The 23,367-nt window shown below is 27.6% G+C and overlaps 1 protein-coding gene across 1 annotated transcript in view; it reads right to left on the reverse strand.

The window, feature by feature from the left end:
* Nucleotides 1-23,367, reverse strand: part of LOC111623540 (ribonucleoside-diphosphate reductase large subunit-like) — a 77,784-nt gene that overhangs the window by 3,926 nt on the left and 50,491 nt on the right. The window contains exons 9-18 of the mRNA XM_023366148.1: nucleotides 20,764-20,847; nucleotides 18,195-18,427; nucleotides 14,789-14,795; nucleotides 13,766-13,957; nucleotides 12,744-12,890; nucleotides 12,439-12,660; nucleotides 11,039-11,115; nucleotides 2,896-3,031; nucleotides 959-1,054; nucleotides 696-884 (exon numbers count right to left, since the gene is read on the reverse strand). Coding sequence (XP_023221916.1) covers nucleotides 696-884; nucleotides 959-1,054; nucleotides 2,896-3,031; nucleotides 11,039-11,115; nucleotides 12,439-12,660; nucleotides 12,744-12,890; nucleotides 13,766-13,957; nucleotides 14,789-14,795; nucleotides 18,195-18,427; nucleotides 20,764-20,847 — 1,383 coding nt within the window. The remainder of the gene's footprint in view (nucleotides 1-695; nucleotides 885-958; nucleotides 1,055-2,895; nucleotides 3,032-11,038; nucleotides 11,116-12,438; nucleotides 12,661-12,743; nucleotides 12,891-13,765; nucleotides 13,958-14,788; nucleotides 14,796-18,194; nucleotides 18,428-20,763; nucleotides 20,848-23,367) is intronic.

The following is a 23,367-nucleotide window of genomic DNA, read 5'->3' on the forward strand; positions in this document are numbered from 1 at the left end:
CTTTTGATAGAATGATAAAGAACCTCTGAGAAATGAGAATTCTTCATTATCTGCATCCCATTAGAACATTCCCTCATCTGAAAATCATCCTTTATTCCCTACACATTCTCATAGCAAACTAGTTTCTCTTTCATTACATTTTACACATCTTCAAACACCTCCTTGTTATCTAAGATTACCTTTATAACCCTCCTTGAAAAAGTGGTAAAGTGTTAGGGGCCAATTATGCTGCTCCCTGGTGCTGCAATTCATATATTTGTTGTAATTTCTCTTGTTATAACTTGCCCATGATTCTTAATATTAAAGAAACATTTTCATACTAGTATAATGTGTAGTTTTCATATCCATCCCAATGTGTTTTATTCTTGTGTACTCATTCCATCTCATCCATAATACATACCAGAAACTCCAACAAAAACAATACCATGCTACTGATATATTTTTGGAGTCTGCATATTTTGCATAAATTTGTGCTTTTTAATAAAATATTATTATTGTCTGAAAATGTTCATATAAGTTTTCTGCTATTTATTTTATTTGTCTTTTGCTGTATCTATGGATTGAATGATTATACTGTTTTGTACATGAATGTGTATTTATACATGTATTTTACATTATTTCTTATTAATGTTTGTGAACATATTCACTTAAAACTTATAACTTGTATATAATCTTGTATATCAGTTATTACTTACAGCTCTCCAACTATAAAAATGCATACTGGTCATCTTTCCATAATTAGGATCTTTAAAATATATACTGATCGACTGGCTTTGATCAATAAAAGCACCTCTATCTGCAGCCATTTTGATAATTACTTTTTGGGGTATTTCCCAAACAGTTCTATATAAAAGTTTCAAATCATCTGGAATGCAATCAATATTCTGGAACAAAGAACATTCATTATAAACACACTTATCTAGTTATATTATCTTATGAAATAATTTAAATTCATTACTTGTATTGAGCCATTATTTTCAATTAGTTGATTTTTAACATCTTCATTCCATAATCCTTTATCTGTTAAATCTTTCAATAAAAGATTATTAATCACCTATAATAATAAACAAATTTCACTTTTATAATTATTATTTTTGTGAAATATCATAAATAAATAAATAAATTACACATAAAGATATCTTATTTCAGTTTAAACAAAAAGTTTTCCATTTTCATAAATATATTGTTACACTATAATGTTTTTAAGTTGAAAAATATTTTTAAAATATAATATTAATAGTCAAATGCCACAATATATCTCATAAAATTCAATAATTATGGCATTGGTTAATGTGCTAAATACAATCACTTGTTATTAATAAATAAAAAGTTTTTAAGTACTGTTTTATTTCAAAATTACATTGTTTTATTTAGAAATTTAAAAACTGAAAGATTTTCACAATATAGCTGTTAATAAACATTATTTATGCATATAACTTCTAAATTAAAATCAAAACTGTTGCCAATATTCTTACATGATATAATCCACCTTTAAGAAGTTTGGTACTTGCTTTATTGATAACAATAACAATAACAATAACTCATTGATATTATTAAATAGGATAAGTAAGTAAAGCTACAATTAGTGAAATTCTGCTTATTCAATATAATCAAATTTCACTAATTGAATTCTGACATTAAAAAGATGTGTTAAAACAATTTAATATATATATAACTTTAAGATTTATTAATTGTAATTATTATTAATTACTATGTGCTTAGTTATGTGCTAAATGCACATAACTAAGGTAGAAAATCAAGCAAGAAGTTGCTTATCTTTCCCCGGCAACATTTAAAATTGCATGTGTGGTGCCATCTGTTATAATATTTTATTATTAAAACTTTTTATATTTTAATTATTATAAAATGGCAAAAAAAACTTAATTTTGANTCATGATCAAAAATCCAGCAATGAGTTGCTTAACTTTCCCGGCAACATTTGATGACGCCATCTGTTATCATATTTTATTTTTAAAACTTTTTATATTTTAATTATTATAAAATGGCAAAAAAAACTTAATTTTGAGAGTAGGGGTGAGTTTTATAAAAAACTAGCAGACCCTGCCACGTGTTGTTGTGGCTCAAAATGTATCTATTATAAATGTATAGCACTTCCCCCATAGAGGGGAATTTTTCGAAAAATCCCTTCTTAGTGTACATTCTCTTGACGTACCCTATTGAAACGCAATCAAAAACGCAAAAAACCACATCTAAAATAGTATAATAGAAGCCAAGTTCTTCACGGTAAGCCTTAATCCTGTTCCTCTCTCCTGCAGGGAGAAGATCGAAAAATTCCTTTTTAGTTTATATTCTGTTGACGTACCCTATTAAAATGCAAAAAACCGCATCTAAAATAGTATAAATAGAAGCAGAGTTCTTTACGGTAAGCCTTAATCCTGTCCCTCTCCCCCAGTGGGGGAATTTCGACATGTGTATTATATAAAAACACGTGCATATTTGAATGCAGCGTTGTGTGAAAATTTCAAAGGAATCGGTAGGAACAAACGAACATTACATTTTTATTTATATAAATAGATAGAAGATGATCTGCTTTAGTTCATCCTCACAGAAAAGCATAATGCCTCACAGAAAAGCAAACTTGGGGCGTTGTACTCCATCATCTGTTGGACATAAAAGCCTTAACCCTAGATGATATCTTTTAATTTATATCAATGTTTAACGGAATAATATGCAGCCTATGTCCACCTATGAAATTTTATACGTGTATTTCAACTCGTGTTTTTGAGACATGCTAATTTTGAGAACATTAAATGACTGATAACAATATTTAATTAAAATAAACAGATTTTACTGCACCATAAACAATACATATCACATAAATAAAATGTAAATTAAATATTAAAATATTTAAACTTTTGTACAGCATTCTTTTACCTGAAAACTTCCAATTTGAGCATGTTTAGTACTGATATTATTTGTAATACAACAAACAGATTCAATATTTCCTAGAATTTCATCAGCATGATGAGTTGGAGCAAGGGTAATAAGAAGACTATTTCTTAATCCATACCTAATGAAATTGATTGTATTATATATATAATAAAATAAAAACTTTTAAATTAAATTTATTTACAATGCATAGAATATAAACATAAAATATATACAAGACAAAAAGAAAATATGCATACATATGTAAAAATTACATATATAATAATATAAGAAAAAATTATTACTGATCTCAATTATTTAAAAAATTAAATGCTTTGATAAATGGTGAAGACAAAACTTAAAATATAACTAATACTACATTAAATTTTATAACATAGAAATTTGATATTTTAAAATTATTTATGATTTCTTAATATCACATAAGCCTAATTTACCATCATAAGTACCAAATAATATAACCATATTAACCATGTTGTATTAAACCCAATATATAATTTAAATTGCAAATTCAATTAAAATCAGTAATCACTATGGATCAGTTGTAGAGTCAACTCATATCTGAATTGTAATTTAACTTAGTAATTTAATTTTTCTTTTACAGATTAGAGTATGTGCTAATTAGATTAAAAAACAACATAGACAACAAAAGCAATCACTCATACCTTTTGTATGAAAGGTATGAGTGTTGCTTTTGTTGTACATTTTGTTTATACCTTTTTCAGCATGCATGCCAAAATTTACTAAATGTAATGAAAAGTTTTCTCATATGCCAACTGAAATTTTTGGAAGCATTTGTGTACACATACGATTGTGTAGCCTGTAGACCAAATCTACAGGCTACACAATCGTACAGGAAAGTTAGATTTAGCAGATTTTCTGCTAACTTGACAATCCTACTTGTGAGTTAATACAGGTATACCTTGCCTTATGTCGGTAATTGGTTCCAGGAGAGGCAACTTACGTCGAAAAACGACGTAAGTCGAATTTACTTGTCACTAGGCTAAACCACAAATACCATTCCCAGTTCTGTATTTTATTTATAAATGCATTTTTAATAATATATAATTAATAAGAATCTATTTTAAGCTTACAAACAAATAAATTTTAATATAGTACAGGAAAAAAAGTAATCTAAATTTATGAATGCATATNCTAAATTTACAAATACATGTACAGTATGTACATACAGTACTTGTAAATATACATGTTTACAATTTGGCGATGTTTACAGTACATCGCAGACTCTTTATTTGTGAATGTAGTTTGCTCTAAGACATTATAAAATAAGATGATTTTGTAAGGTTAAATAACAAATACAGTTATTAAAATTATCTTGCAACAGTATAAAATAAACTAATTTATGTTAAATTTACCAATAACGAGTGGCACTGACAACGACGCCAAACTATAGATATTGGAACTACCATGGAAAATGCCAATATTGAACTCTTAAAGACTGCTAAATAAAATGACAACACAGAGTCACAAATGTTTTCATATTTTGTTCTATAGGATTTATGATGATTATATTAACAATTACTGTAAATGTATGTATTTTAATATGATTTTATGTGCTTTTAACACTTTCTAGTGATATTACAATTTCAATATTTGTGGTGGACAGATGTAGAGTCAAATAAAATGACTTAAACTTGATTTTTATTTTTCCATATATTTTTTTGACAAAAGACGTATAATCAAGAAAGACGTAACTCGAGATATACCTGTATATCACAGAGGCAATTGTCTTAGAAATAGGATATTTGTTTCATTTTCTTATTACTTATTATTACAATTTTATTTAGTATAGCTCTACTCAATAAAATTGTATTCTATTACGTTAAAATATACAATTCAGCAAAGATATTGGATATTTAATTTTTAAGGTGAATCCTGGGTTGCATGCCAGGGAAAAGTCATAGTTAAAGAGTAAGACATACTAGCTATTATCTCAACCACTGCACAATAAAAATAACAACAACAAGAACTAATGTTTACTTAAAGCATAAAAATTTACATGGGTACATAACGGCATATTCGGACAAATTAGGAAGCTTCTAATATTCTTCACATTTCAATTCAAAGATTTCATAATCCAATGTCAGATTAGATTGGTGAATAACAAAAATAAAACAATTGATAACCTACATTTACAAGAAACCTCAAATTATGTAATTCTTCAGAATAATAATTCTTATAGAAATATTATTAATTCAGAAGTAATGATAATATATATCATTGTTGTTTCTAATTAATATAATATGTGATGTTTATTCTACGTTATTATGTCAATAATACATGATTCTTAACTTTCATCTTCACTAGAAATTAAATGTATCACTTTAACAACATATATTTCTGAAGTTCACTAATTTATTTTATATTTAAATTTTAATAATAATGACTACAAAAATTTCTGGAAATTTTAAATATTTTCAAGAATTTTCTATTCTAATTCTACAAATATAAACAACCCACTAGATATGCAATTATAACATGAACAAACAATAAAAACCCTTTAAGATTCAGTCTTTTTTATTTAAACTTCTAACATTTTCAGTCAACTGACTGAAGCATTATAAGTTTAAATAAAAAGACTTCATGTTAAAGGGTTTTTGTTGTTTGTTGATTTTTAAGTGCAGGTAGAGAAGAGTATAACATGAACAACTATCCCATGGCATTTACCAGGGTTCCTACTCTTCATCACTTAAATTCCCTGACATTTTCAGCTTTTCCAGTTAAAAATCTTAAGTTTCCTGACAAGAACAAATTTAATAAAGCCAAATACCACATGTATTTTTTTAATTCTGATCATATTTGACAAGAGGGTGTACTTTGGCATAAAAACAAAGCGTACCAAAAGATTAAAAAAAAGTTTGGACTTTATGGTCTGCTAAAGTTTTCACTATATCTAACACATCAGAAGACAAAATCAGTTGTATCTTGGCTTCTGATTCATTGTAAAATGATTAGTAAGGAGTTATTTTAAAGAGACTCATTCAAAAATCATAATGTAACTGCAGGAAAAAATCTATCTATTTCTATAAAATTGATTTCAATCAATTTTATAGAAATTTTTAAATTCAAGACCGATTTCAATTTTTCTTTTAAGTTTTTATAGGTTCTCCAAAAAGATAACAATAAAATAAGATTTACACATTATGAGGTGTGGCAGTTAAGCCGTGTCAGTTTGGTGAATCCATGAGTTTGACCTTCAAAAAGTTGCAACGAGCCTATGGAAAACATTCCTTATCGTCAGCACATGATTTTCAGTGGCACAAAGCATTTTTTGGAGGGCCTAGAAGTAGTAGAAGATGAACCTCGCTCAGAAAGGCATTCAATGTCGAGAACTGCAGAAAATGTGGAACAAGTGAGGGCTCTTGTGAGATCAGATCGTCAACTAACATTGAGTGCTTCTAGTCAGATGGGACATTGTGGACACTTGGATGCTCCACAATGACTCCACTTCCTGTCCATCAACCAGATTTGACAGAAAAGAAATTCTTATGGTTTCCCAGGCAGGCCTCGGAGTGCCATATTCCCTTCAAAAAGGTGAGAAAAGAGAGTTGAAATACAGAAACAGTGAGTAAAAAGTGAGTGTAATAGTGACAAAAACAAAGTGAAAACACGGAAGGAAAACTCAGCAAAATAGCAGTAAAAGTTGTTTTTTTTTCTTTTTATTCTGTTATGGTTAAATAAATTTTAAAAATTTCTGTATATACTGTAATACAGAAGCCGCTCATTATATCACGCTTTTTTGGTCCTCCAAATTTAAGAGCACTCGCATCAATATATTTTAAATTACCAATTGCCATTGAATTTCTATTTGCAACAAAATACAGTATTCATATTTCTACCATTGTCCTTGAAACTACCACTGAAAATGAAACAATAAATTCGTCAAGGTCTAAATATACAAAACAGGTGGACATATCAATTGTCATTTGTTTCCTTTTGATATTAAAAATTGCTTATTTATTAGTTTTAAGAATAGTCTCCTCATTTACAAGTTTCTGTGAATTTGAAATTTCACAACATAATGTATAAGGAAAAGATTTCTTTAATTCTGAACGGAAAGTTTTTATACAGTAGTAACTTTATTTTGCTTTCTAGAGAATTTTTACTCTCTGTAATTTTATAAGTTTTGATGGTTCTATTATATGTTCCATGTTTATTTTTTAAAATTTTCAATTACAGCATTTATAATTTTTACCGAAAAACATAAATTACACAAATTTTTAATAAGCGATTTATTGTGAAATATAGTACAGTATAATAAAATTGTAACTGATATTTTGTTTTTATATTGACAATATTTGTCTTTAAATATCATTGTTAAAGAAACAATGCTAAACGAGTGGTGGTATTGATGTTTATACAAACGTCAATTAATACGATATAACCAAGAATATTGAAAAAGTTCAGTATTGAAAAACTAAGCTTATTTTATACGAAAAACACTTGCTGATGAAAGAATACAGGATAGAGATTGCATAGCATGTATAATCTGTTTAGTGTAAGCCCAGAATTTTTAGTACTTGTTTCTTGTTATATCGTGCTTTTTCTTTCTCTCTGACAAGCGCGATATAACAAGAAGCTACTGTATTTCCAGTAAACCATGAATACTTAAAAAGCCTTTGGCATCTGTAAATAATCAGTAATGAAAAAATGATGTTCTTTCATTCTGATTATTCTGGATGTTTTCAGCTTCCTTTTTTAGTTCCTTTTGCTTTTGAACACTTTTAACACTAACAAGCATTACATCTGCCTGTACTTCATTCATGTTCTTGCTGTTAATGTCCTTCTTCACTTTTTTCTGGTTTAAGCACTCTTTCCAACATTGATGCTCTATCAGAAGGAAGTGTGTGGCATGAAATTGAAAATCCCCATTCCATATCAGCATTGCTATGAGAGAGGGTCAATGCTGATTTAACTAATTTGGCTACACTGGGACATCTAACATGATCAGAAACTGTTTTTTTTTAATGCTTCAAGATATGTAAATATCAATTTCAAAATAAATTAATAAATCTGAAATAAACAGATTTCAAATAGTATAAGTAAAATAATGTTTTATTAATGATTTCATAAATAACAAAGAAGTTTTTCCTGCAGATGAATAAAAAACAACATCGTTACAATGTTGTTAACCTTTAGGGAAGCGTGTGAAACTTTACTCTATACTGGCTTCTGAATTTGTAATGAGGGATTTTTTAAGTGCATGAAAGACTTTTTACATGAAAGGAATTTTTGTTTCCTATAACCTAACAACACTAAGTGGAAGTTGCAGTTTTGAGTCCTGCTCAGGGCAGAGTATTTTCTTCCAGAAAATTCTAGTCTGATAGTTTGGCTCTAAAATTATTTTTGATTAGTCCCACATCTTAATTGAGCATGTGGAAATGACCAAAAAAGTGAGAAAAGTGAGGATATTTCAAAAAAGTGAGTACAAGTGAGAAAAGTGAGTGACTCTGAGGCTTGCCCAAGCCCCCTATTCACCTGATCTCAGTCTGTGTGACTTTTTTTGTTCTCCAAGATCAAAACCCGTTTGAAAGAACATCATCTTGGTACTGTCAATAAAATCCAAAGAAGCGTAACTGCATTGCTGCTAGGAGATTCCAGTTGAAATCTTGCAACACTGATACAAAGACTGGCAGCAATGCCTCTGCCGATGTATAGCTGCCCAAGAGAACTACTTTGAAGGGGATAACATTAATGTATAAAAATAAAATAAAATTGTTGCAAAAAAGAAATTTGTCTCATTACTTTTCTGCCACACTACATACAAATGTAAATACAGTAGACCCCCCCTATAATACAGTAGATACGTTCCATTATTTATAAATTCATGTTTTACGATCACTTAAATACATGAGCCAATCACAGCCCAGCATATATGCAGTTTAGGGACTACGGCTGTTTGAAAGGTTTTCTTCCATAAAATTAATCGATTTTTGACTAATTTGACTCAACATTTCCAAAACACGTATAATTTTTTTGGAATAATCCATATAAACTATGCTATAAACAAAAAATTGTAGGATTACTTACCAAGTGTGCACTGTTTGACAACACCATTGCTTAAGCTTGTTTTCGTTGTGGAGTGGCGCATTGAACGACGCATGCGTGTTTCGTGATAAGTTATTTTTCTGCAAAAAATTTGCTAAACTTTGGAGACATCATTAATATAAATATAATTTTTATGGCCGTTAAATAATAAATGGTTTTTAGTAGGTCCGCTGCTCGTTTAAACTCAACGGTTTGTGCAATATCCGCTATTGGTCTAGATTCAACCAATCCTGTCATGACATGAGTCGGCGATGATGTTTTACCGTATTATACGAGTTTCTTTTAGCGTGTTTATACGAATACAATCACAATTTTTTTGCCATTATATATGAATCCGTATTATATGAACCTGTTTTATAAGGGGGTCTACTGTATTATTTTATTGTTATCATTTGGAACCTTATTATTGATATATAGCCACTAGAAATTTTTGTTTGTGCAAATAAATATTAAACATGCCAAACAAGTCAATCATTAGTGTTATCATATTGTCAGAGTACGTTTTTTTGGTTTTGACTTGTTGATTTGATGTAGTACAACTCATACAAATTTTAAACACTAGCAAATTAAATTAGTGAATATTTATTTAAATTGTATTTTTTGCTGTGAAATGAAAATATTTCCTGACCACTCTTAAAATTCCAATTTTTCCCTTGATTTCCAGATCTGTATGAACTCTGACTTACTCATTACTTGTTAAATTTCATTTACTTCTGGCAATTTAATTTGAGTTATTCAAATTTATAAAATTTTTGAGTACTATTTAGTTCTCTCTCTAACTTTCTAAATTTTAAACTAAATTGTCAGTCATATAATTCTTTATTTATTAAATTGATTTTATATGAAATCTTTTTAATAAACTTATTTACTAAATTATAATTTAGATTTAGAGTGATATCAATTATAAATTAAAGATTCTAAATATCTAATTTATTTTTATTTTTTAAAGTTAATATTTCTCTTCTATTATCTAATGGTATGCTATTCTTTCATTTCATTTTTTCAATTTATGATTTTTTTGTGAAATTAAATTTATGAATTATTCTAATGGTGTTTCATTTAAATTTATATTAGATTAAAGTAAATTCTAGTAAGAGTAATATAAATTTATATTGACATTGTCAAAGTTTCATTTGTTTATCTTGTCATTTAATATTGCTTTTCTGCTCTTTAAGCTTCTACTTCATCTCCACTTTGTTTTTTATTGAAAATTTCTACATTGTCTACATGCTATTTTAGACATTTTGAACTAAAATATAATATAATCAATAATTTCATTAGAAAACTTAAATAATAATAAAAACAATTTATGAGCAAGAAATAATATAAGTGCAAATTCAAATTTAAAATGTTGATGAAAAGAAGTCACTCTAAATCTTTAGAAATCTGAATAATTGCAAATAAATTACCTTCAATAATAAAAGCAATCTCCATAACAATTTAGTAATTATTATAAATATAACTTTGTTCAAAGGATGAAAATTTCAAAAATACTTAAACTTGAAATAAATTAGCAGATTCTAAGAATTTAGTTATTGAAATGCATTCAATCATAAAAGTAATGATAAAAATAAAATTATCATACATTTAACTGGTTCGATATAGCAATATTTAAACAAACATCAGCTAACCCGATAAACATTAAAGCAACCAAAGCCGAATTAATGGGCTAGAAGCAGCTATAATAATAATAATAATAATAATAATTTAAGATAATTTGGTATTAGAGTTAGGCGTTAGGCACCATCTCATGCTAAAGTTAATAATTATAATTTAGCAATATTTAAGCACATTTCAAAAATCTTTAATTAAATATCATCATTTAATTAATTTTTAAACTTAATTGGTTACTAAAAGATGTTTTATAACTTCCAAAAACAATATATAAGTATAAAATGTCTGGAAGTATATGATGTATTAAATAATTTTAAGTAAATGTTTCATAATTATTAAATNCCAATCTTGGAAACTGCAACAGTGCTATTATTTCAACATTACTCTTAAGAGTTGTAAACTAAATTTTGCCATATACTATTTTAAATGTCAAATTATTATAATTTACCTTGAAATCTTTCCTTTTAAGAGAGACCAGTCCCACAGATTTGATGGCATCACATTCCACATATCAAACTGTAAAATCTATACAAAAATGTATCAAGTAAATAAATGTAGCTTTTATTTATTTCTAGATTACTAAATGAATTTATATTTTATGAAATACATCCCGAAAATAAAAAATTAGCAGCCATAGAACTTCATAATTGATTGTAATACAAATTAATGCTAAAAATTAATTTTTAAAAGTATTAATATGTCATCAGAGTATGCAAACTAGACAATGCATGCCCCAAAGTAATGGTAAAAGTATTTTTTATTGAGTTTTCCAAGCATAATGCAAATTTACTTCAATTTCTGACCTAATGTACACACATTTCATACCCTGCACCATACACATGGTGCAAGGTAAAAATTTTTACATTTCATGGCTCTTGTGAATGAGGATAGGAGTAGACACTGCCTTCATTTTCAGCAAAGTCAATTAAATCCAGAAATATAACAACAAATTTAGTGAACCATGTAATCTTTGATTAGATGTTTTAAGTCTCACAATTACTAAGTGATAAAATTTTATCCACATTGAAAACTACATATGATAGAAATTTATCAATAAGAAATCTCAGTTAAGTAATTGTTAATTTCTACAGATGAAATTTTTTTCAGAAATCATTTATCATCTGTAATAAATATCTTATAAATGTAATAAATATATACAGTGATACCTTGATTTTCATTGATAATCCATCTGAAAACAATAAGTGAAATCCAAAACTGACAAAAACCGAGGCAATTATTTCCATATGAATCAATGAAAATCCAATTAATCCATTCTAGACACTCCAAAATACAGACCAAAAACATATTTTATAGAGAATAAATATAGTGTTAAAAACAATAAGAAATTAATATAAAATGAATATAAAAGACTAATGTAAAGAATAAATGAACATTTAACATGGCTTTCAAATGGCTGCTGGATCTGGTAACTTTTTTGGTCCCATGATGGAGCTAAAAAGAAAGGAGAGCAATAGAATTGTTTGGCTAGACACACAGGGTAATGCTCACACAACAAGAAAACAATACCACACTGAGGAGGAAAATGCATGGGCCGCCTTTGTTTTTGCAAAATTAGCAGTGAGGTCATATGGGCTTGCTGATGAAATCCAAGGCAACCGTCAAAAACAAAGACAAATTTTTCACAGAAAAAATTGATGAAAACCGAAGTATTACTGTATATTATATGCTGAAAGTAATGCTAGATAAATTTTAAAAACTCTCATTTAAAAATCTCCCTCTACAAGAAGTTGTTTATTATGATGCTTTCCAATTCTTGTAGTCTATTATAATCTAGATAAAAAATTTTTCTTAGGTATTTATGATAAATGTCAGATTTTCATTGCTTACTCCTTTAGATACTGGAGATTCATTGTAAGTTTCATAAGATCCAAATTGGTGTGCTAATTCACAACTTGCTTCTAATGCACCATAATAAATAGTTTCAAAAATTTGTACATTCAACTTCTGTGCTTCTTCACTATCAAAAGGATATCTCATTAGAATAAATGCATCAGCTAATCCTTGTACACTAATTCCTATTGGACGATATCTTCGAGAAAATACTTCTGTCTTTAAATAAAGAAAAAAGAATTTAATTAATTTATATCATCAAAACTTTAGTAAGAAAATTATATAATTTAATAAAAATATACCTCATGCAGGGGATATTGAGAGACATCTATTATTTTATTTAATGTAACAGTGATTATCTTAGTTATTTCTTTCAGTTTTTGAAAATCATAATATCCTTCTTTAACAAATCTATCTAGAGCAATAGAGGCCAAGCTACATACTGCTACCTAAAATATAAAATTGAAATATATTAATATACAGTTTTATTTTATATTAAAAAGACAAAATTAATTTTTAATAAATAATCATAAATATTGTATATTTCACCAGAAGATAAATATAAAAGACAATTTATTTGTTTATGTTAATTCTACTTGATTACATATAATAAAAATTAAATGAAAAATTAAACAATTCAAACAATTAAAACAATCAAATTATATACACTGCAATCATGATTTATGCAAAGAGTCTTCAAAGTGTGCACACAAAAAGATTTACACAGATTAAAATCAGTTATTTCAAAAAATACATCAAAATTTGGAAGACTATGTTCTGCAAACATGTAAATGGTAATCAAGCAATTTTATGTAGACAAATTATACATTTTTAAACAAACATTAATCAGATAAAATTACATGAAATTTGTAAACAAAATTTACATATATCAAATAAGAAAAAAAAATTAAAAATTCAATTGAAAATTACCTACATAATACATAAAAAAAGTACAGTAATCTGTAGCATTTTGATTTCTTTACTTATGATCAATTCTGTAAAGTTTTCTTTTTAAAAGCATGAACACATGATGGATTATTTTATTTTTATGTTTTTTTATACATGTAGTAAAATGTATTAGTGGTATTTTTGTATTATAATATAACAATTTTATAGTTTCAGGATTTTTATAGTACAGATTTTTATAGTATAGTGCAATTTTATAGTACAGTAATGTAATGCCAAAGGAACACAGCAACAATCCAAAATAAAGAAATGACTGTTATTAAAGCAATATAAAATCAGACAATATCTTTCCAACAGACAACAGTATTTATTATTATGAAAATAATAACAAGGTTTGCGTATATACATTTATATATACCTCATTTGAAGAACTGTAGGTCATCATATCAGCATCTAAACTGCTACATTTAATTGTTCCTAAATACTGATGATTAGATTTCAAATTGCAAGTATCTTTATAGAGCATGTATGGAAAACCAGTATCAATCTGACATTGAATAATTTTCAGCCATAGAGTTTGTGCCTTTATTTGAAATTTGTAATTTAATTTACCAAAATACTCAAATACAGTGATACCTTGATTTTCATTGATAATCCATCTGAAAACAATAAGTGAAATCCAAAACTGACAAAAACCGAGGCAATTATTTCCATATGAATCAATGAAAATCCAATTAATCCATTCTAGACACTCCAAAATACAGACCAAAAACATATTTTATAGAGAATAAATATAGTGTTAAAAACAATAAGAAATTAATATAAAATGAATATAAAAGACTAATGTAAAGAATAAATGAACATTTAACATGGCTTTCAAATGGCTGCTGGATCTGGTAACTTTTTTGGTCCCATGATGGAGCTAAAAAGAAAGGAGAGCAATAGAATTGTTTGGCTAGACACACAGGGTAATGCTCACACAACAAGAAAACAATACCACACTGAGGAGGAAAATGCATGGGCCGCCTTTGTTTTTGCAAAATTAGCAGTGAGGTCATATGGGCTTGCTGATGAAATCCAAGGCAACCGTCAAAAACAAAGACAAATTTTTCACAGAAAAAATTGATGAAAACCGAAGTATTACTGTATATTATATGCTGAAAGTAATGCTAGATAAATTTTAAAAACTCTCATTTAAAAATCTCCCTCTACAAGAAGTTGTTTATTATGATGCTTTCCAATTCTTGTAGTCTATTATAATCTAGATAAAAAATTTTTCTTAGGTATTTATGATAAATGTCAGATTTTCATTGCTTACTCCTTTAGATACTGGAGATTCATTGTAAGTTTCATAAGATCCAAATTGGTGTGCTAATTCACAACTTGCTTCTAATGCACCATAATAAATAGTTTCAAAAATTTGTACATTCAACTTCTGTGCTTCTTCACTATCAAAAGGATATCTCATTAGAATAAATGCATCAGCTAATCCTTGTACACTAATTCCTATTGGACGATATCTTCGAGAAAATACTTCTGTCTTTAAATAAAGAAAAAAGAATTTAATTAATTTATATCATCAAAACTTTAGTAAGAAAATTATATAATTTAATAAAAATATACCTCATGCAGGGGATATTGAGAGACATCTATTATTTTATTTAATGTAACAGTGATTATCTTAGTTATTTCTTTCAGTTTTTGAAAATCATAATATCCTTCTTTAACAAATCTATCTAGAGCAATAGAGGCCAAGCTACATACTGCTACCTAAAATATAAAATTGAAATATATTAATATACAGTTTTATTTTATATTAAAAAGACAAAATTAATTTTTAATAAATAATCATAAATATTGTATATTTCACCAGAAGATANTTTTTGTTATACTTTTGTATTTAAAAAAAAATATTCAACTAACATATTAATAAAAATATACATGGACTCAGATTTCTATGTATATGCTGACTACTTGTTTATTAGCACCTTGTTTATTAATAGGACTTATTATACTGGTGTAGTTTCTGATTAGCAAATAGAGGAGATCTTAGTCAAAAGTCAAATCAAAATATCTTTCAGGTGAAAATAAAAATATTTTGTTTTGACTTTTGACTAAGATCTTCTCTATTTGCTAATCAGAAACCACATCAGTATAAGTCCTAATAATAATCAAGGTCCTAGTAGACAGCATACATGCAGAAATCCAAAAGAATAAAGACAGAGGTAAAAGGAATTAATACATGGACTCAATTTATTACAGCTCAGTCCATTTATATTTTTATTACATTTTATATTATGTTCATGCATAATATAAAATGTTATAATATATAGTAGTTGATATATTATTTCAAAATCAATAAAAATCTGTATATCACATCTGCATTTACACATCCATCACATCTACAATCCGACATTTATTACATCTACATATAACTTTCTAACACCTAAAGATCTACAGGTAATGTTTTATCATCAGTCATGCATGATCAAGTAAAACTAATAAATAAGACTGAAATAAGACTGACACAAAACAAAACAAAAAGGTTTTAAACTGCAAACAGCAAAGAAGTTTTGTATTGTGCTGCTTTTTATAGCTCGCCAACTGTCAGCGACAAACTGTATTGCTTGCTAAATGGAAATTTTTGCTTTTGCACTGCTCTCTCTGGCTTTTTCAAAAGCCAGCCTTTTATTTTTTAGATTATCTAAATGAGGGTGTGCAGCACAATTATCAAGAAGCAACAAAATTTTCCTTTGCTTACATTGTAATTCTACTTCACAACTCGTAAGCCAATTCCAAAAAATTTCAGAAGTCATCCATGTATTACTATTGGTGTGGTACTCTACTGGTAAACTCTCTATTCTTAACCCTTAAAGCATTGAGGAATAGCATTTTTTCCTATGATTAGTAGTTTTTGTTTGTCAGTACCCAGCATATTTGTACAGCATAACACAGTAATGTGGTCCATTGCCCTTTTATACCATGACAGTGCAATGTGCTTATAACACAGGGAGCAGGGTGCTCTCTGGCGTAGCACAATAATAGAGACTGGTTTAATCAGTGTTGTAAATATTATCTCAACAGAAATTCTCTAAAAAAGTAGGGATTTTAGTTTTTTGCCATTGTTCAGCACTTACATTATCCAAACTGCCCTTTTTGCCATGTGCTTTTTTGTATTTGATATTATGTCTAACTTTCCATTGAGACAATCAACCATCAGTTGCTTTAAAATCATTGTGGCTCAGCTTTTTAGTGATCTCCTCTGACTTCACCTTCAACACTGGGCCACTGATATTCATGCTTCACTCGCTAACTAGAAAACCATTGATCTAATACTTCTTCAACTTCTGGATCCTTTCCATTACACTTTGTTTTGGATGTTCCTGGAATTTCTGTAATTACCACTTCCTCACACAGTTGATTTTCTTGTTGTAGGAGATGCATAGTGGTAGATTTTGGTACACCACTTATATCAGCAAGTTTACGATGGCTTGTATTCAATGGCAGGCTTTTAATTTTATCCAGCAAAGCAATTTTACTTGAAAGTGTAAAATTATTCTTGGCATCTTGGCAACAATTTAAAAATTTTAAATAAAATTGACACTATAAATGATCATCTCTAGGTACATAACAATACTATAGTACTAGTAAACTCTTAAGCAGATGTGTACTTGCCAAAATCACGATGATAGATAACTGATTCACATCATGCTAGTGTTGCCAAATATTAATGTTTGTAGCGTTGACATATTTTCAAAAAATCCCTAATATATATCAAAAATTGCTAAATTCATTTTCTGCTACTATCCCAATTAAAGCATTTAAATTATGTATTTGTTTGGTTTCTGTTCTTTGAGATTTTGCCCAAAAAGCAGCTGCCCCAATTAACCAGTGGCCCAATTAAATAGAACTGACTGTATTTTATTCTTTTGTGAATTACTAAATCAATACGCAAGTATTTGAATATTGCTACACTGGACAACAGTTTTTCTAAAAAAAATAAATACAAAGAATCAAATAAGTGATTTAATTCTCCCACTATTAGATTCAATGGATTTCACTTTCCACAAAGATGAGCCATGTATGCATTGATCACCTTTTTTTCTATGGAATATTAATAATTTTGAAACTATTTAAATCAATTTTTCATATATATTTTAAACTATTAATTAAAGCTCAAAAGCCCAAATTTTATTGACAGAATTCTAGGGTACCACATAACAAAATTGAGAATTGTTGATTTACACAATAAACTATTTGAAAGAAATTGATTTTTTGCCAATTATATCTTTAGTAACCTCACAATCCACCTTTCATTTATTAATTAAAATGACATATGCTTAATTCTTATTGTCTATATCACTCAAATCAAATTATTATAGAACCATTTGCTTTTACTTGACATAGGCAAAGAAAACTCTGGTGTAATTTTATAAATTTAGAAAAATGTCACATGATCAATGTCTTACATCTGACTGAAAATGTAAAAATGAAAATAAGATGTCAGATAAGTAATTGTCAGCACTTCAAAAGAAGTCTGATACCACTGACAGATACTGCAGTACTGAGAGAAAATTGACAGATAAGATGGATGAGCATCTACATGCAAGGATTTGTATACTTATTTTCTTGAAAACAATGCTCCAGCTCATCAGTCTTTTCATAAGGTGTCAACCTCATTTGGTTCTTGCAAGGATTTGTCTGATCTATCTTGCAAGATAATGCAAGACTAATGATAAAACATTACATGTAGACCAATCTTTAAATCTAATAGTAAAAAATAAATTGAATTATATAAGTCAAGATTATTAATATAATTAAGTCTATATTTCACAATAATAAAAAACTACTGTTTATAAAGTTGTTCAAATTTTTCTCCCCAGACATCAGATAAGCCAGGTGATTCATGCGGACACATAAGAGACCAGATATCATTTTTTTCTACTCTTTCCATAAAAAGGTTTGGTATCCATAGTGCAAAATTCATGTGATAAGTATCTTTATTACTCTTCTTCATACTTAAAAATTCAAAAATGTCAGCATGCCATGTTTCCAAATAAATGGTGCATCCTGTTGAATGCTAGAAAAATTAATGTTTGTTTATAATACAATTTGTATAAAACAGATATATGTTAATGTAAAAGTCCAATGTCTATCAACTCAGAAATTACTAGTAAATCCCGACATTTACTGATATTGAGTGGTAAAAGTTCAAAATCTCTGATAAAATATCTACATTTTGGGATTTTATCAAGAGATACTTATAAATGTTTAGATTAACCAATTGACTCTAATAAAAAGGATTCATATGTATTAACTTAATATTTCTGTTATTTTGTAATCTATTTAAAAATATAAATTAAGAAAATGAAAGTATTATTGTAATTATTTTTTATTTGTTTCTTAAAATAAAATTGGCAATAAAAATTTTTAATGTGGTATTTATGTTAATTAATGAACATTACCTTTGAATCTTTATCATACCATGTATCCTATAATGCTTTAAAAAATTTTAAAACATTGTAGGATTCATAGTACAGTAATATCTTGACTTATGCTACCCCGACTTACATGAACCCAGAGTTACGCAATTTTCAAATCTCGTGGATTTGTCTTTTGTTTGAGCACCACGCAACTCTTTATTACTCACTCCCCCTCACTATTGTTCAGCTTACATGTTCAGACGTGTTGTGCAGAATCGACATATAGCTACAATTTATTTTGTGTTATATATTTCTGTGTTTGTTATATCTATGGAGAATTGAGAGACTATGTGGTGATTTCTTACAACCATGAACGAATCAAAAGATGAGATAAGATTAACGAGAACATTTATTAGCTTACATACATCCGACTTGGATTTTACACAAATTGCAAAATTATATCCCGACTTACGCAGTTATCGCTCGGTCCCACATATCGCGTAAGTTTGGAGTATTACTGTATAATAAAAGTATTAATGTCATTATAAAAAATTACCCAAGTCATTGGGTTAACATGAACATTTACTAGTATCTCTTGGTAAAAGCTCAAAATCTAGATATTTTATCATGGATTTCAGACTTTTACCACTCAATATCAGTAAATGGCTGGATTTAATGATAATTTCTAAGAGTTACTACACTTTGGACTTTTACAGTAACATATATACTAATTTAAAACTTTTTTATTATTACATAAAAATATAATATAGCACAACATAAAAATACAAACAATTAAACTATAATTTAAGTACCTTAAAGTCTGTACTTGAGGATTCTCTTGTCCACTAGTTTCAAAATAATGCAATTTCTACCAAGAACTGATTTAATGAAAACCTTACAAAAAAAACTTTATACTATTGTAATATTTTAATGTTCTAAATTCTTATAACCCATAGGGTCTTTGTTTCAGTAACTGCAATTTTCTTGTTAACCATACCATTTTTGGAAGATAATCCTCTGTAATTGGCAAGGGATACTTAAACAGTATTTATTTATTAGTATGGAGACAGACAAAAAATAATTAAATTTCATTAATCTTATTTTCATTATTTTATAAAAAAAAAATAATAAAAATCTGACATTTGAAATTTGAGTAAGCTTATAATAGATAATTTCCAATTAATTAGGTAAAAAGTTTAGCTTCAGGTTTATCAAATATAAAAAATACCCTGTATTTTTGTATTATGATTTAGTGTCTACTGGAAATTCATAATATAAAAATATTTTCATAAAAATGTAGATAATATTTAAATTTGATAACAAAAACTGCTATATATATATTTTTTTTAAAATAAGATTTAACTGTAAGTTTTATATACTCGAAGACAATTTTTCTATATTTTTCTAAGAAATTTTCAAGTTTTAGAAATAATAATATTTTTTCATTTTTTTAAATTTTAATCTATAGAATTTATTTTAAACAATTAAAATGCTTGATGTAATTGTCAAATTCAAAACATCCAAGAAGGTTCAAAAATAATAGCACAATTATAAACAAAATGATTCAATATCAAAATATTTATTTTTGACATTGAAACATCAAAGAAAAGTATTTTGTTTATAACCCAATAGGGAAGGATCTCTCTTAAATCAATAAAGATTAATTTATGTAAAGTTGGTTATGTATTGTGCAGTTTAATTTTTTTATTTAAATTTATATTTTTTATTAAAAATATCAAAGATCAAATAAGTTCTTACATTGGAATATTTTTGCACAAGTTATTTCATATTTAATACCTATTCTTTCAGTGATGAATAATTTTCTTAGAACTTACATCACTATATTTTTGATCATGTTACAAGTCATGTGAATTTCAAGATAACGTAGACAATTTCTTATAATTTTTACATTATAACAATTAATAAAATAAATAATAATAATAATTATTATTATTGTTATAAAACAAAAAAAATATTTAGTTAAAATATTTACCTTATTTCCACATTCATCAATAAAACAAGTTGTATCATTGAAAAGCTTCAGCATTGGTAATAATCCATTTGAAGAACCACCAGTCTGGAATAAAACAATTTAATTAAAATATTATATTTACAGTAGATCCCCCTTATAACACTGTTGATAATTTCGTATTATATGAATTCCATGTTGTATAAGTCACTTAGATTTTACAAATACGTGTGCCGAGCTGTAAATGGCTCACGTATTTGTAAAATCTAAGTGACTCATACAACATGGAATTCATATAACATGGAATTATCGACAGTGTTATAGGGAGGTCTACTGTATATACAAATTGTCAGAGAATTTAGAGAATATTAAATAAACTTACTCCAGCAATGTGTGTTCCCTTTGCTCGAATATTATGCACACTAAGTCCTATTCCAGCTGTATTCTTGGAAATTATGGCATAGCGCTTCAAAGTTTCATATATCCCTTCTATGCTATCTTCTATTGACGTTAATGCAAAACAGCTAAATTTGAAGAAATATGTAAATAATCCATTTCCATAAACTTTAAGATATTAAATTTTCAATTTTTTAAATATAGTCATTTTCCAAAATAAAATTTTAGAAAAATTATTCTTAAGCATTGTGTGTCTGATTTCTTTTAAAGTAATTTAATATTATAAGAATTTGTATTAAAAATAATTAAATTATTTGTTATTGATTCTGGTATTATATATTGCCTGATTTAGTATAAAATTATTATTGTTTCATTATAAAAAAACAAAGAAAAATATCAATATAAATTATTATATTAGATTTAAAATCTTGGATTAAAAACAGGATTTACCATATTTCATTTACTGCATATAAGTTAATATAATATAGCAAACTAAATAAATACACCTTTAGTAAGTAAAAGTACATCTTTCAAGAGAAGATCTCTATAGTTAAAGCAAATTGCTGATTTCAAATTTGAAGTCAGCAATTTGCTATTTCATTGTACAATGCTACAGTCATTGTAATCCTAGTCTCAACATAGTGTTCCAGTTTAGAGCCATTGTAATCCCAGAAGAGCAGCACCTGCAGACACCCTGAGCTTTAAATTTTTTTTATTTTGGAGACAGAATATTTTCACTCTATATCTGATCATTTTGAGCACGGCTCATAAAGATGCACTCATGAATATTTTTGTATGTGTTGTGCAACAAACCATTTCTGTATTACTCAAACTTTTGTAAAAATATTTCAGATATTCTTATACAGCTCTGCATTCTGCAAACTGAAGCTGTTCTTCTGTAAGCTTGTAGTATCCATATCATGTAGACCTTCTGATGGCCAAGGTCATCAGGAACTTTGGTGTATGTTGATCCATAACTTATTTGGAGAAAATGCAATTTCACTTACAGTAATCTGATAGGTTTGCTTTGAATCAGTACATCTACCTCAATATGGTTGTCTGTTCATAATGTCAGATGCTGGTCAGGGCATTCTCCATTGTCAAAACTTTTACTCCCACTCTCAAATCTGTCCACCCATATGTAAACATTTTTCTGTGCCATGCAGTGTTTTCCAAACCATACTACTATTCCATAAATTTTCCCAATTGTTCTGATCATTTCCAATAGATTTTCCACCTTCTAACTACAGAAATTGAATCACAGTTCACTGTTCACTAATGGTGCAATTTGACTATTAGGCAGCCATATTATTTGTCCAACTACAAGTGTGAGCTATGATATTTAATAGAAGTTACAGTTCAGTCAGGTAGTTTTTGTGGTCATTGCTAGTTTCACATAGTGTGTTTATGGCACTTATGGTCTTATAATTTACAAATTCTTCAAAATATTTATAAATTATAAAATTTTAATGTAACATTATAAATCTTCAAAATTTAAATGTCAAAGTATACAATACAAAAACTATACAATTTATAAATTAGATGTTCCAGAAAATACTTAAATAACAAATGGAACAGTTTAAAATTATCACATTTATGAGAATTAATAAGTTTTGAAAGAAAGAACAAGTAAATTAACAAAGAGAATGAGGAATATTTCTTTGCATAAAAAAAAACTATTAATTTATTTATTTATTTACACAGAAGTGTGGATGAATAAGAAGACAATTTCACAATAATTTTAATCTGCATTTGGTCTGATATAATGCATCAAACCTGAAAATTTTGTAAAAATTCAATAATAAATGTTGAAACTATATTTGACAATTCTAGTGTTCATATAGGCAAATACAGATATACCTTAACTTTTGATCCTTCAATATACAACTACTCATAGTTACAACTGTATCCCATAAAGCAGTGTTTCTCAACGGGGGTGATATAGCCCCCATGTGGGCGTTTTTCCATGTTGAGGGGGCAATTTGTAACAATTTATATTTTGGGAGGCAAAAAACAATTTTCTGGGCGATATAGTAAAACATTATATTAAGAATAATTAAATATTTTATTCATTATATCGTACAATAATTAAACAAATAACATTATACTAGTCAATAGTTTATTCAATGCAGTACGAATTTGGCGTTAGCCTTGGCCCTCGGCATCGGAATTTTGAAGTGAAGGGGGCGATACTACGTAACGGTTTTATTGAAGGGGGCGACAATTCGTTAG

This window comes from Centruroides sculpturatus, unplaced genomic scaffold, assembly GCF_000671375.1.
Source record: "Centruroides sculpturatus isolate CEXI.00-Female unplaced genomic scaffold, Cexi_2.0 scaffold288, whole genome shotgun sequence".
Lineage (NCBI taxonomy): Eukaryota > Metazoa > Arthropoda > Arachnida > Scorpiones > Buthidae > Centruroides > Centruroides sculpturatus.